General features: G+C 45.0%; 1 protein-coding gene across 1 annotated transcript; it reads left to right on the forward strand.

Moving 5' to 3' along the window:
• The first annotated feature begins 2,542 nt into the window (after positions 1–2,542).
• Positions 2,543–3,581, forward strand: LOC119302548 (ethylene-responsive transcription factor ERF071-like). Its single transcript, XM_037579582.1, has 2 exons — positions 2,543–2,821; positions 2,914–3,581. The coding sequence occupies exons 1-2, from the start codon at positions 2,704–2,706 to the stop codon at positions 3,408–3,410; spliced, it is 615 nt and encodes a 204-aa protein (XP_037435479.1). The 5' UTR covers positions 2,543–2,703; the 3' UTR covers positions 3,411–3,581.
• Positions 3,582–13,861: the final 10,280 nt, after the last annotated feature.

The raw sequence follows: 13,861 nt of genomic DNA on the forward strand, positions 1-13,861 counted from the left end.
TCCGCCGTCGCAGCGAGAGCTTCTCCTCGGTATCACGCTCCTGCCTCGGTTGCGGCCGTGGAGGCCGGCTCTAATGCACAGGGCGGGGCCATAGGACGAGGTCATGGTCGACGCAGCGCTCGTGGCCAGGGAGGCTGAAGCGAGGCGCCCGTCGTTCCACCTCCAGCTGCTCCACCGCCGGTGGAAGGCCACACAGAGAACACAGCGCTTGAATTTGTTGTGGGGCTGCGAGACGCATCGCGAAGCCGGTTGCGTCTTCCTCGTCCTTTCGCCAGGATTATGGAGGTCGACCAGTCGCTCGGCCTGTGGCTACGCGTGAACGGTTGCCCCAATGGCGCTGTGTGGGTGAACATCGAGTACCCCGTGAACGGGTCATGTTCGTTACGCGCGGGTGGAAATCCTTCGCTCATGCCCGCTATCTGGCGGAGGGGCACCTCCTCCACTTCAAGTTGGTGGAGTCCGATACGCTCTCCGTGAAGTTCTTCGGGGCTTCCGGCGTTCGCATGGAGTGCTGCCGGGAGAGCTCGAGCAACAGCGAAGGCTCCTCCTTGAGCGATAGCGACAAGGAGGACCCAGATGGTGAAGACGACGACAATGAGTCCCCGAGCGTCAAATCCGAAGACGATGACTCGGACTCCAGCTGAACGCCGGCAGCACCATCTTCTTCAGCTGGACACCGGCAGGATGTCCTGCCGGGAGCGCTTGGCCTAGGCGCCTCTTTTTTCCTCCTTCCACTTGATGTAAACCCTGGGAGGAAAGGGCCAAGAAAGACACTATCGAGCACTTTTCCTTTTTCAGTAAATGTGTGACATTCAATGTGCTCAAATAAATGTGTATTATTCTCCTTACTTGTCTCTGTTTTTGCACGATTTTTAATTCAGCACCCTACGCTATTTGGACGTTTGTCGGGGTGCACACTTGCCGCGAGCGCTTCGAAGAGCTGGTCTTTAGCAGCCTGCTGGAAGTGTGACCACTGCAGCTGCACAGACTCCGCCGAACGGACTCGAGGGAGAGCTAGAGTGCAAAACGAAACATGACAAGGTTCCCTCGCGTATAGGTTTTCGTACAAATATAGGATCGCGCAAGGGGAATCTTCAAGATGTAAACAATGAAATTTTAGTTGAAAATGTTTTCGACTTATCTTATTTTGTTGTACTTCTCATCGTATGAAATGAACGCCAAACGTGCCAAACGCCATCCGAAATGGTGGTTACCCTATCGTCCTCCCCGAGAAACATGCACGTGAGGAATCCTTCTGTCTTTGTAGAAAAAGGAAGAAGAAGGACAGACAATGCGGATATATTGGCGGCATGTTAGTCATTTCATTCAAACAATGCGTAACCACATCATATTATGTATTAGTACGCAAGTAAATATAGATAAAAGTTTGTGGAATACTTAGCTTTATTCACATACACACAAGATCCTCTTCGCCTGGTTTCGTATAAAGGGTTACGAGTCTATGAGACCAGGCTTGTACAAAAGGGGTTGCCGGGACGAGGCTTGGCAACAGTGCCTTATGGGTAGAACTTGCAAAGATGCTTGATATTCCACGAGTTTTGCACACGGATACCATCTTCGGTCTCTAGACAGACTGCGTCAGGCCTGGTGACTCGTGCTACCCGCTAAGGGCCTTCCCACTTTGGCATGCGTGTCAGCAGTCCTGGCGCCCGCAAAGCCTCCCGATTTGCGGGAAAAAGGATGTCCAGACCGGTCTGCGGACGAATACAGGACCGTATTGGATGATAAGATATGTTCAAACGGCGTGATTCAGACATATTCGAGCGGTTTGAGGTCGCGTTGGAGATGCTGTAGCATTCAGTGAAAGATGAGGACTCTTTGCATCGGTTGGCTTTAAAACCTCCCATGGTTGTTGACAACAGAAGAAGCAAGAGGAACAAGTTGAATTTATGCATCTACATTTTCGCGTTATGAAAATTTAAAATATACAAGACTGTATCTATGATTTTCTATGGCTTACATTGTCGCGTTCTAAAGAGAAAATGACTCTGCATATGCCCGCATAAAAAATCCCGACTCCGTCACTGTCGGTTGCTGTTGTTTTGAGATAATCTGCGGACTATTTACCTGCCTATTTACGTTGAGATAAGTCAAGCACACCAAGATTGACTTGCATTCTGCGGCTAAAGTTACGTGGTTCTTGGCCATCGTGTTTAGTACTCTGTAAACTAATATAAAAACGTTTAGATTACTAAAGTAGTTATCTAAACACTCTTATATTAGTTTATAGAGGGAGTGGTACACAGCTTCGTCTCGATCAGTCGTTCATCGCTGCGGCGTGCAGCGGTATCCACTTTCGTCTGCTCCAAGAATCAGAAAAAGGAGCCGCGTCAGGTTTCAATTCGGCTAAACAGCGGCAAAGAAACGGTGTGCGGCCTCCGTTCAAAGAAGAGAAAACGATATGCCGCCTCCGTCCAGCACGTATTCGTTCCTCGATCCATTCCCTGGCTGGTGGCTGGCCCCCACAATTCCGACCTGTATATAAACACGGTGGCGGTAGCCTCATACCGTCCAACTCAACCCAATCCAACGTCCCGTCCGCCGCTGAAAGCACCCCTCCCAGTCCCAGCAGCCGCCTTGCTCCCCTTGTTTCCACTACGCTTTGGATCCATCGATCGATCGAGCCTTCTCCAGTTAGCCTTTCCCGCCACCTAAAAAGGCACCCCACGTCTCCATCCATCCATGTGCGGCGGCGCCATCATCTACGACTACATCCCGGCGCACCGCCGCCGGGTGTCCACCGCCGACTTCTGGCCCGACGCTGACCATTCCGACGCCCACAGCGCCGCCCCCGACAAAGGTAAACTCCGTGCACCCTCACCTCACAGTATTCCCTTTGGCAACGGGCGTCCGTGCGTAGGAGTAAAACTCATTGGTTTGGTTTGGTTGCAGCGCCGCGCGCGAAGCGGGGGCGGACGAACCAGTACCGCGGCATCCGGCAGCGGCCGTGGGGCAAGTGGGCGGCGGAGATCCGCGACCCCGTGAAGGGCGTCCGCGTCTGGCTCGGCACCTACCCCACCGCCGAGGCCGCCGCGCGCGCCTACGACCGCGCCGCGCGCCGCATCAGGGGCGCCAAGGCCAAGGTCAACTTCCCCAACGAGATCCTGGTCGGCGCGCCCGCGCACGAGGCCCCGTGCACGATGGCGGCCGTGCTCCCTTCCTCCAAGAAAGAGGAGGAGCCCGCGGCGTGCTCCTGCGAGGAGGTGAAGGCGCTCTCCGAGGAGCTGATGGCGTACGAGAGCTACATGAGCTTCCTCGGGGTCCCCTACATGGAGGGCGGGGCCGCGGCCGCGGCCGCCCCTGCCGCCGTCGGTGTCGCCGCCGAGGATGCACCGGCCGAGCTATGGAGCTTCGAGGACAGCTACTACCCGGGGCCTCTGGGGCTCTGATTGTGTCGTGCTCGTAGTCTCCTGCCAGTCGCAGAAAACAGAGTCGATTCGCTCTTTCCCTTGTGTTTTGTTGAATTCATTTTTTCTCTCTTTGTTACTGTGGTGAATGCCTCAATGTAATCTCACAAATTTTCCATGTAAATTTTATCAACGGAAAGCGCTCTTCCCCGACGCACGGGCGGTGCTGCTGCAACGCTGCATCCTTCTGTTGGACACGCGGCGTGGGGAACTACTTCGGATCGTCTAGAGATGAACAGGTTGGCCAAGTGAGAGTGTGAGACGACTACTCCCACTGGAACTGCTGTGTGCCTCTCCAACCTGTGGGCTGACGTTACCAGTGGCAGCCCTATTGGTTTCTTTATATATGAAAATCGGAGAGGAAAAAGCCTCTCTTTTGCTCAAAACAAAATAGTGTCAGCCCCTTTGTTTCCCACGGGCGGAACCCTGGGACTGGTGGGCCAGCCCACTATGCTAACTTTAGCTTCATCAAAAGTATTTGAAAAATGTTATAATCAGGCATTTGGAAAATGTTAAATTTGTATAAAAATGTTGACCATGTACTAAAAAATGTAAAAAAAATGAATTTTTTTAGTAAAGCATTTTAAAAATGTGTAAAAAATGTTGACTAGGTATTCAACTTGCATTTGAAAAATGCTAACCAATGATTTTAAAAAATGTGTTTAGGATAAAAAGTTGACCATTTATTAATTAAATATTAATTTTTATTGGGAAAATCTTAAACATGTATTTAAAAATGTTATTGACATATATGAAAAAGTAAATCAAAATCAAAATAAACTAAGAAAAAAGAAGGAAAAACTATAAAACAATGAAAGGCAAAAGGACAAACAATATGAGAAACGAAAAGAAAAAATGCAAAAGGAACTGGAAAAGAAAACAAAAAGCAAAAGAAAATGATAAAAGAGGAAACAGAAGAAAAGAGAAGAAAAATAAAGAAAAGAAACACAGTGAAAACAATAGAATAAACCAAAAAAACAGTGAGAAAAGAAAGAAAATATAAAAAAACAGGAAAAAACAGCAAAGCCGCCTATTTTACCCTCGACTAGGTCCTGCCCTTGACTTTACACGAAGCTGGAGTTAGCTTTAGTGGCTAGCAAAGCTGCCTTCTCTTCTTGCTTTCTTCTAAACGTGTGCTAACAGGTCGGGCCAATAGCTACAGCGTGGGGGCATTTTCTTCAGCGAGACAAAAATAGCTCTCGCTTAAAGCGAGATATAGTCTCTGCGGTTCCACATCGCAGTTATTCTCTTCTTCGCATTTCCTTTGTCGATTTTCAATTTTTCTTTCTTTCATATTTTTTGTTTTTTCGGTTCTCGGTCTTCTTTCCTTTTATTTTATTGTTTTCCTTATTTTCCAAAAACATGCAGTCTTTCTTCCAATACACGCTGAACATTTTCCATATACAGGTTAACTCTTTATTTTAAAGCGATCAACATTTTTTTAAACACATTGAACATTTTTCTAAAGGAATGTGCAAAACAATTGTTAAATGTTAGAACATTATCACAATTCGGCTTGAGTGGTGACCTATCTCAACTATGAGCATTTTTTCCAATGTCACAAACATTTTTATAAATGATACAAAACATTTTTGAATAACTCTAACATCTTTACACTGCATAAATATTTTTTAAAAATGTCAAGAATAATTTATTGAAATGCGTGAATATTTCTAAAATGTCAACGATATTTTTCTGTATGTATGATTTGTTTTTCAAAACTGTGCGAAGATTTTCTTACATTGTATAAACGTTTTCTGAAATTTCACTAACTTTTTTCTTAATGTATGAAATGATTTTTTTTAAACTTCGAGAAGTTTATTTTACATTAAATATAGTTTCTAAATGTCACGAACATTTTCTTGAACATATGAAATGATTTTTCTTTTAAATTACGCAAAGAGTTTTTGACATTATATAAACCTGTTTCTAAACTGTCACGAAATTTTTTTGTAACATGTGAACAGATTTTTAAAATGTCTGAACATATGGTTTAAAGCTACGCAAATAATCCTAAATTAATTACGAAATTAAAAAAATCCCCAAACATATTTTTAAAGGTACAAAGCATTTTTCTACAATTTTGTAAACTCTTTTTAAAAATTACGTGAACATTTGTGAAAAATTAGACGAATGTTTTTTTTGAAACATGTGACATTTTAAAAATTCATAAATATTTTTTTTCTAGTACAAATATATTTATAAATTTGGACAAATAATTTTCTTGCACTATGTCAGCATTTTCCTAAATGCGCGAAGAATCTTTTGAAAGTTTATGTCTTTTTAACATACATACTTAAAACATTTCAATATATAAACAAGAATTGAAAAACACACAAAACCAATTTTTTGGGGGGGAAACACGCTTACTTTACTGCTCTAGTAAAAGGTTTACGGGAATTACCTTAGGGTCATGCAGATTCAAAAACCACACATGACGACCCAAGGTAGAGATAGAGTATGTTTCGCTAAGCTATCAACCTCAACATTAGAACGGTGTTCTTCGTGAACAAAAGAGCAAGAAACAAAGGATAAAGCTCGTTGGTCGATCTTGTGGAGGATGGTTGCATTTGATCGTAAAGATTCCTTCATCAAGTCACTCACCACACCTTTGCAATCAATTGCTATTTTTACCTTAAACAAGTGTAGATCTACAACCGAGGAAAGGCCTTCGCGACATGCCATGGTCTCCGGAATCTCAGGATCATTCACTCGCTCAATCATCACTATGGAAGAACTCAAATAAACTCTTGACGAGTTAAGTGCCACTGCATTAAAAGAGCCGCGGGTACCATATCTGGCTACAACCACATCTACGTTAATTTCGTCCGTGCCTTCCTCGGGAGGGCTCAGGAGGGATCCATCTTGGAGCATTTGTGACAATTACCGTTGAGCCTGACTCAACGGCTTCTTATCAAATTCGGCTCTTGAGCGAACCTCTTAATGAATAGATGTGTCGGGCTCTGCAGCACTCCCTCATAAATAAGGTTTCGTATTGCACACCAAATAGCCCAAAGTGAAACTACCAAGGTTGATATTTGAGCATGTGATAATGATTCGAACATTGCAAAAAGCAATTTCCTGGCAATGGGTTTTGCCGCCCCTTGAATATGGTGAATCGGGTCATCTTCAGCTAGCGACCAAATATACTGCGCATGTGTGCACTGAATTTGCGATTCTAGCTAGGAGTCACCAGCTCCGCAGATGTTGCATGCGCTGTTGGGTAACGCAGTAATTTCAAATAAATTCCTACACACACGCAAGATCTATCTAGGTGATGCATAGCAACGAGAGGGAAAGGGTGTTGTCCACGTACCCCCGTAGACCGTAAGCGGAAGCGTTATGATAACGCGGTTGATGTAGTAGAACGTCTTCACGATCCAAGGGATCTTAGCACCGAAGGTACGGCACCTCCGCGATCTGCACACGTTCATCTCGGTGACGTCCCACAAACTCTAGATCCAGCTAAGTGTCGAGGAAGAATTTCGTCAGCACGACGGCGTGATGACGGTGATGATGAAGCTACCGGAACAGGGCTTCGCCTAAGCACCGCTATAATATGACCGAGATGAATTATGGTGGAGGGGGCACCGCACACGATTAAGAAAATGATCTAATTGTGTCTATGGGGTGCCACCCTCCCCCGTATATAAAGGAGTGGAGGAGGGGGGAGGGCCGGCCCTCTATGGCGCGTCCTAGGGGAGTCCTACTCCCACCGGGAGTAGGATTTCCCCCTTCCAAGTAGTAGGAGTAGCAGAGAAGGAAGGGGAGGAGAGAGGGAAGGAAAGGGGGGCACCCAATTCGGATTGGGCTAGGGGGCGCGCCTCCCACCTTTTCCCTTCCTCTCCTCTATTCCACTAAGGCCCAATAAGGCCCATACACTCCCCGGGGGGTTCTGGTAACCTCTCGATACTCCGAAAAATGCCCGAACTCATTCGGAACCATTCCGATGTCCAAACATAGGCTTCCAATATATCGATCTTTATGTCTCGACCATTTCGAGACTCCTCGTCATGTCCATGATCATATCCGGAACTCCGAACTACCTTCGGTACATCAAAACACATAAACTCATAATACCGATCGTCACAGAACGTTAAGCGTGCGGACCCTACGAGTTTGAGAACTATGTAGACATGACCGAGACTCATCTTCGGTCAATAACCAATAGCGGAACCTGGATGCTCATATTGGTTCCTACATATTCTACAAAGATCTTTATCGGTCAAACCGCACAACAACATACGTTGTTCCCTTTGTCACCGGTATGTTACTTGTCCGAGATTCAATCGTTGGTATCTCAATACCTAGTTCAATCTCGTTACCGGCAAGTCTCTTTACTCGTTCCGTAATGCATCATCCCGAAACTAACTCATTAGTCACATTGCTTGCAAGGCTTATAGTGATGTGCATTACCGAGAGGGCCCAGAGATACCTCTCTGATACTCTAAGTGACAAATCCTAATCTCGATCTATGCCAACTCAACAAACACCATCGGAGACACCTGTAGAGCATCTTTATAGTCACCCGGTTACGTTGTGACATTTGATAGCACACTAAGTGTTCCTCCGGTATTTGGGAGTTGCATGATCTCATAGTCATAGGAACATGTATAAGTTATGGAAAAAGCAATAGCAACAAACTAAACGATCATCGTGCTAAGCTAACGGATGGGTCAAGTCAATCACATCATTCTATAATGATGTGATCCCGTTAACCAAATGACAACTCATGTCTATGGTCAGGAAACATAACCATCATTGATTCAACGAGCTAGTCAAGTAGAGGCATACTAGTGACATTCTGTTTGTCTATCTATTCACACATGTACTAAGTTTCCGGTTAATACAATTCTAGCATGAATAATAAACATTTATCATGATATAAGGAAATATAAATAACAACTTTATTATTGCATCTAGGGCATATTTCCTTCAGTCTCCCACTTGCACTAGAGTCAATAATCTAGATTACATTGCAATGATTCTAACACCCATGGAGTCTTGGTGTTGATCATGTTTTGCTCGTGAGAGAGGCTTAGTCAACAGGTCTGCAACATTCAGATCCGTATGTATCTTGCAAATCTCTATGTCTCCCTCCTTGACTTGATCGCGGATGGAATTAAAGCGTCTCTTGATGTGCTTGATTCTCTTGTGAAATCTGAATTCCTTTGCCAAGGCAATTGCACCAGTATTGTCACAAAAGATTTTGATTGGACCCGATGCACTAGGTATTACACCTAGATCAGATATGAACTCCTTCATCCAGACTCCTTCATTTGCTGCTTATGTAGCATCTATGTACTCCGCTTCACACGTAGATCCCGCCACGACGCTCTGCTTGGAACTGCACCAACTGACAGCTCCACCATTTAATAAAAATACGTATCCGGTTTGTGACTTAGAATCATCCGGCTCAGTGTCAAAGCTTGCATCGACGTAACCGTTTACAACGAGCTCTTTGTCACCTCCATAAACGATAAACATATCCTTAGTCCTTTTCAGGTATTTCAGGATGTTCTTGACCGCTGTCTAGTGACCCACTGCTGGATTACTTTGGTACCTCCCTGCTAAACTAATAGCAAGGCACACATCAGGTCTGGTACACAACATTGTATACATGATAGAACCTATGACTGAAGCATAGGGAATGTCTTTCATTATCTCTCTATCTTCTGCAGTGGTCGGACATTGAGTCTGACTCAACTTCATACCTTGTAACACAGGCAAGAACCCTTTCTTTGCTTGATCCATTTTGAACTTCTTCTAAACTTTATCAAGGTATGTGCTTTGTGAAAGTCCAATTAAGCGTCTTGATCTATCTCCATAGATCTTGATGCCCAATATATAAGCAGCTTCACCGAGGTCTTTCATTGAAAAATTCTTATTCAAGTATCCTTTTATGCTATTCAGAAATTCAGTATCATTTCCGATCAACAATATGTCATCTACATATAATATCATAAATGCTACAGAGCTCCCACTAACTTTCTTGTAAATAAAGGCTTTTCCAAAACTCTGTATAAAACCATATGCTTTGATCACACTATCAAAGCATATATTCCAACTCCGAGAGGCTTGCACCAGTCCATAAATGGATCGCTGGAGCTTGCATACTTTGTTAGCACCTTTTGGTTCAACAAAACCTTTTGGCTGCATCATATACAACTCTTCTTTAAGATATCCATTAAGGAATGCAGTTTTGACATCCATTTGCCAAATTTCATAATCATAAAATGCGGCAATTGCTAACATGATTAAGACAGACTTAAGCATCGCTAGGGTGAGAAGGTCTCATCATAGTCAACTCCTTGAACTTGTCGAAAACCTTTTGCAACAAGTCGAGCTTTGTAGACAGTAACATTACTGTCAGCGTCAGTCTTCTTCTTGAAGATCCATTTATTCTCTATGGCCTGCCGATCATCGGGCAAGTCAACCAAAGTCCACACTTTGTTCTCATACATGGATCCCATCTCAGATTTCATGGCATCAAGCCATTTTGCGGAATCTGGGCTCATCATCACTTCCTCACAGTTCGTAGGTTCGTCATGGTCAAGTAACATCACATCCAGAACAGGATTACCGTACCACTCTGTTGCGGATCTTACTCTGGTTGACATATGAGGTTCGGTAGTAACTTGATCAGAAGTTTCATGATCATCATCATTAGCTTCCTCACTTACTGGTGTAGGAATCACTGGAACTGATTTTAGTGATGAACTACTTTCCAGTAAGGGAGAAGGTACAGTTACCTCATCAAGTTCTACTTTCCTCCCACTCACTTCTTTCGAGAGAAACTCCTTCTCTAGAAAGGATCCATTCTTAGTAACGAATATCTTGCCTTCAGATATGTGATAGAACCCAACAGTCTCTTTTGGGTATCCTATGAAGACACATTTCTCTGATTTGGATTCGAGCTTATCATGTAAAGCTTTTTCACATAAGCATCGCAGCCCCAAACTTTAAGAAACGATAACTTGGGTTTCTTGCCAAACCACAATTCATAAGGTGTTGTCTCAACGGATTTTGATGCCCTATTTATCGTGAATGCAGCCGACTCTAAAGCATAACCCCAAAACGATAGCGGTAAATCAGTGAGAGACATCATAGATCGCACCATATCTAATAAAGTGCGGTTACGACGTTCGAACACACCATTACGTTGTGGTGTTCCAGGTGGCGTGAGTTGCGAAACTATTCCGCATTGTTTCAAATGAAGACCAAACTCATAACTTAAATATTCACCTCCACGATCAGATCATTGATACGTCTCCGTCGTATCTATAATTTTTGATTGTTCCATGCCAATATTATTCAACTTTCATATACTTTTTGGCAACTTTTTATATTATTTTTGGTACTAACATATTGATCCAGTGCCCAGTGCCAGTTCCTGTTTGTTGCATGTTTTTTGTTTCGTAGAAAACCCATACCAGACGGAGTCCAAACGGAATAAAAACTGACGGAGATTTATTTTGGAATATTTATGAATTTTGGGAAGTGGAATCATCGCGAGACGGTGCCCGAGGGGGGCACGACGTAGGGGGCGCGCCCCAGGGTGTCAGGCGCACCCCTGACCCTCGTGGCCACCCCGTAAGGCGGTTGGAGCCCTTCTTTCGCCGCAAGAAAGCTAATTTCCGGATAGAGATCGTGTTAAAATTTCAGCCCAATCGGAGTTACGGATATCCGGGAATATAAGAAACGGTGAAAGGGAAGAATCTGAGAACGGAGAAACAGAGAGACACAGAGAGACAGATCAAATCTTGGAGGGGCTCTCGCCCCTCCCATGCCATGGGAGCCAAGGACCAGAGGGGAAACCCTTCTCCCATCTAGGGAGGAGGTCAAGGAAGAAGAAGAAGAAGGGGGGGCCCTCTCCCCCTTGCTTCCGGTGGCGCCGGAGCGCTGCCCGGGCCATCACCATCACCGCCATCTTCACCAACAACTTCACCGCCATCATCACCAACTCTTCCCCCCTCTATGCAGCGGTGTAACCTCTCTCTTACCCACTGTAATCTCTACTTAAACATGGTGCTCAATGCTATACATTAGTTCCCAATGATGTATGGCTATCCTATGATGTTTGAGTAGATCTGTTTTGTCCTAATGGCTATTTGATGATCGTTATTGGTTTGAATTGTATGTTTTATTATTGGTGCTGTCCTATGGTGCTCTCCGTGTCGCGCAAGCGTGAGGGATTCCCGCTGTAGGGTTTGCAATATGCTTATGATTTTCTTATGGTGGGTGGCGTGAGTGATAGAAGCACAGACCCGAGTAAGTAGGTTGTTTGCGTATGGGATAAAGGGGACTTGATACTTTAATGCTATGGTTGGGTTTTACCTTAATGAATCTTTAGTAGTTGCGGATGCTTGCTAGAGTTCCAATCATAAGTGCATATGATCCAAGTAGAGAAAGTATGTTAGCTTATGCCTCTCCCTCAAATAAAATTGCAATAATGATTACCGGTCTAGTTATCGATTGCCTAGGGACAAATAACCTTCTTGTCGACAAAAGCTCTTTACTAAAACTAATTTAGTTGTGTCTTCATCTAAACAGCCCCTACTTTATATTTACTTGCTCTTTATTATCTTGCATACCTATCCAAAAACACCTACAAAGTACTTCTAGTTTCATACTTGTTTCTGATAAAGCGAACGTCAAGTGTGCGTAGAGTTGTATCGGTGGTCGATAGAACTTGAGGGGATATTTGTTCTACCTTTAGCTCCTCGTTGGGTTTGACAATCTTACTTATCGAAAGAGGCTACAATTGATCCCCTATACTTGTGGGTTATCAAGACCTTTTTCTGGCGCCGTTGCCGGGGAGCAATAGCGTGGGGTGAATATTCTCGTGTGTGCTTGTTTGCTTTATCACTAAGTAATTTTTATTTGCTATTCTTAGTTGTTTCCTATCTTTAGTTATGGGTAGGAAACACAAAATACCAAAAAATATTAGTTGTACCTACTGAACCAATGGTTGAAGAACCAATCAAAATCTATCACACTGTTGAAGCTTATTACTTGGATCATCTTCGATCCCTATGTGCTCGTGCTGAAACCCCAACTAGTTTAGTTGAGGGCAAATCCTTAGATGAGCATGATTGTTATGTGCGACACCGTATATCTGAAAAAGGGAAACTATTATGGGGTCAAGTTCAACGTTTGCAATGCTATGCTTGGAATTTATGTGAAATATATGATTTTACTTGTTGTTCTGAAAACCCTAAGAAACACCTTCCTTATCAATGTGAGTTTAGTAATAATGGAATCGTATCTTCGTATGCTAAGGGTGTTTATAATTACTATGATGTTCAACAAATTGAAGAATTTGTTGCTTTCAAGGGTGTTTTTGAAATTGCTTCTTTGATTGAAAAGTTTGATGCTACTCTTTACAAATCTGAAAATTTTGCTATACTTGAATATTGTTATGAGAATTATGCTTCTAATACCTACGTTAAACAATATATTGAGGAATACTCCGCTTGTCGGGGGCGATGCTGATTCCCGCCAACACCTATGAGGACAGGGCCCCTTTCGGTTCGGTGGGGGGCGGAGAGCGCACAAAGAGCGGAGGCAGTGCACGCGGGCGATTTTACCCAGCTTCGGGCCGCACGGATGCGTAAAACCCTACTGCTGCTTGTTTCTGTATATTGGATTCTTGCTCAGGAGCGATGGACGCTGCCAGACTGAGCTTGAGAGTGTTCTTGGTGTTGAACGAGCCGAACTGGCCGAGCCTCTGAATCTCCGAACCCCTTCTACGTTGCGCTTGGGCCTCCTTTTATACTCTCAAGGGGTCACCGACAGGGGGCAACGTAGACAAGAAGGGTAAAAATGGAAAAAGATGCGGTAGGTGCAGCTACCGCTACTGTGGATATAGTGCGCCCTACCTAACTCTGACGGCAGGGGACAAAGGCATTAAATGCCTGTCTGAGTCTCCTAAACAGTGCAAAAGGTGACCGTTAGGAGTGCCACCGTTTGCCACGATGGGCTTCTCTTCATCTCCGCTTGCCACCACGTCCCCCTAGCTGCACGGCCTCCCGCCACGTGTGCTTGGGAGAGTCCCAGAGCGACACGTTAGCAGGTAAGCTGGAGCGCGGGCACGAAGTGGGGGTTTCCCGCGGCAAGCTCCTTACCGCGGCTGTCGTCTTGTCGCGTCCGGAAGCTTGTCGCTCGCCGGATCTTGCCGGGACGCGTCGCGGCAAGCTTTCTTGGTATGCCTTGAGTGGCCCTCCCGGCAAGCTCCTCTTGCCGGGGTCTTGTCTCTTCCCGGCAAGATCCTCTTGCCGGGGCCTTGGTTGGCCTTCCCGGCAAGCTCCTCTTGCCGGGGCCTTGGTTTGAGTACTTTGTTCTTGAATGGTCTTCAAGGGAACCACGGAGGGTCCTGGCGGTCACCCGGCAAGCCTTGCCGCGGGGCGCTGCAACTGCCCGTGCACGAGTTC

Source organism: Triticum dicoccoides, chromosome 5A, assembly GCF_002162155.2.
Source record: "Triticum dicoccoides isolate Atlit2015 ecotype Zavitan chromosome 5A, WEW_v2.0, whole genome shotgun sequence".
NCBI classification, from domain to species: Eukaryota; Viridiplantae; Streptophyta; class Magnoliopsida; order Poales; family Poaceae; genus Triticum; species Triticum dicoccoides.

Bases quoted from the DNA above. Each gene is read 5' to 3' on its own strand.
- LOC119302548 (XM_037579582.1), top strand. From the start codon at position 2,704: ATGTGCGGCGGCGCCATCATCTACGACTACATCCCGGCGCACCGCCGC. The intron at 2,822-2,913 runs GTAAACTCCGTG...GTTTGGTTGCAG, and splicing joins CAGCGCCGCCCCCGACAAAG to CGCCGCGCGCGAAGCGGGGG.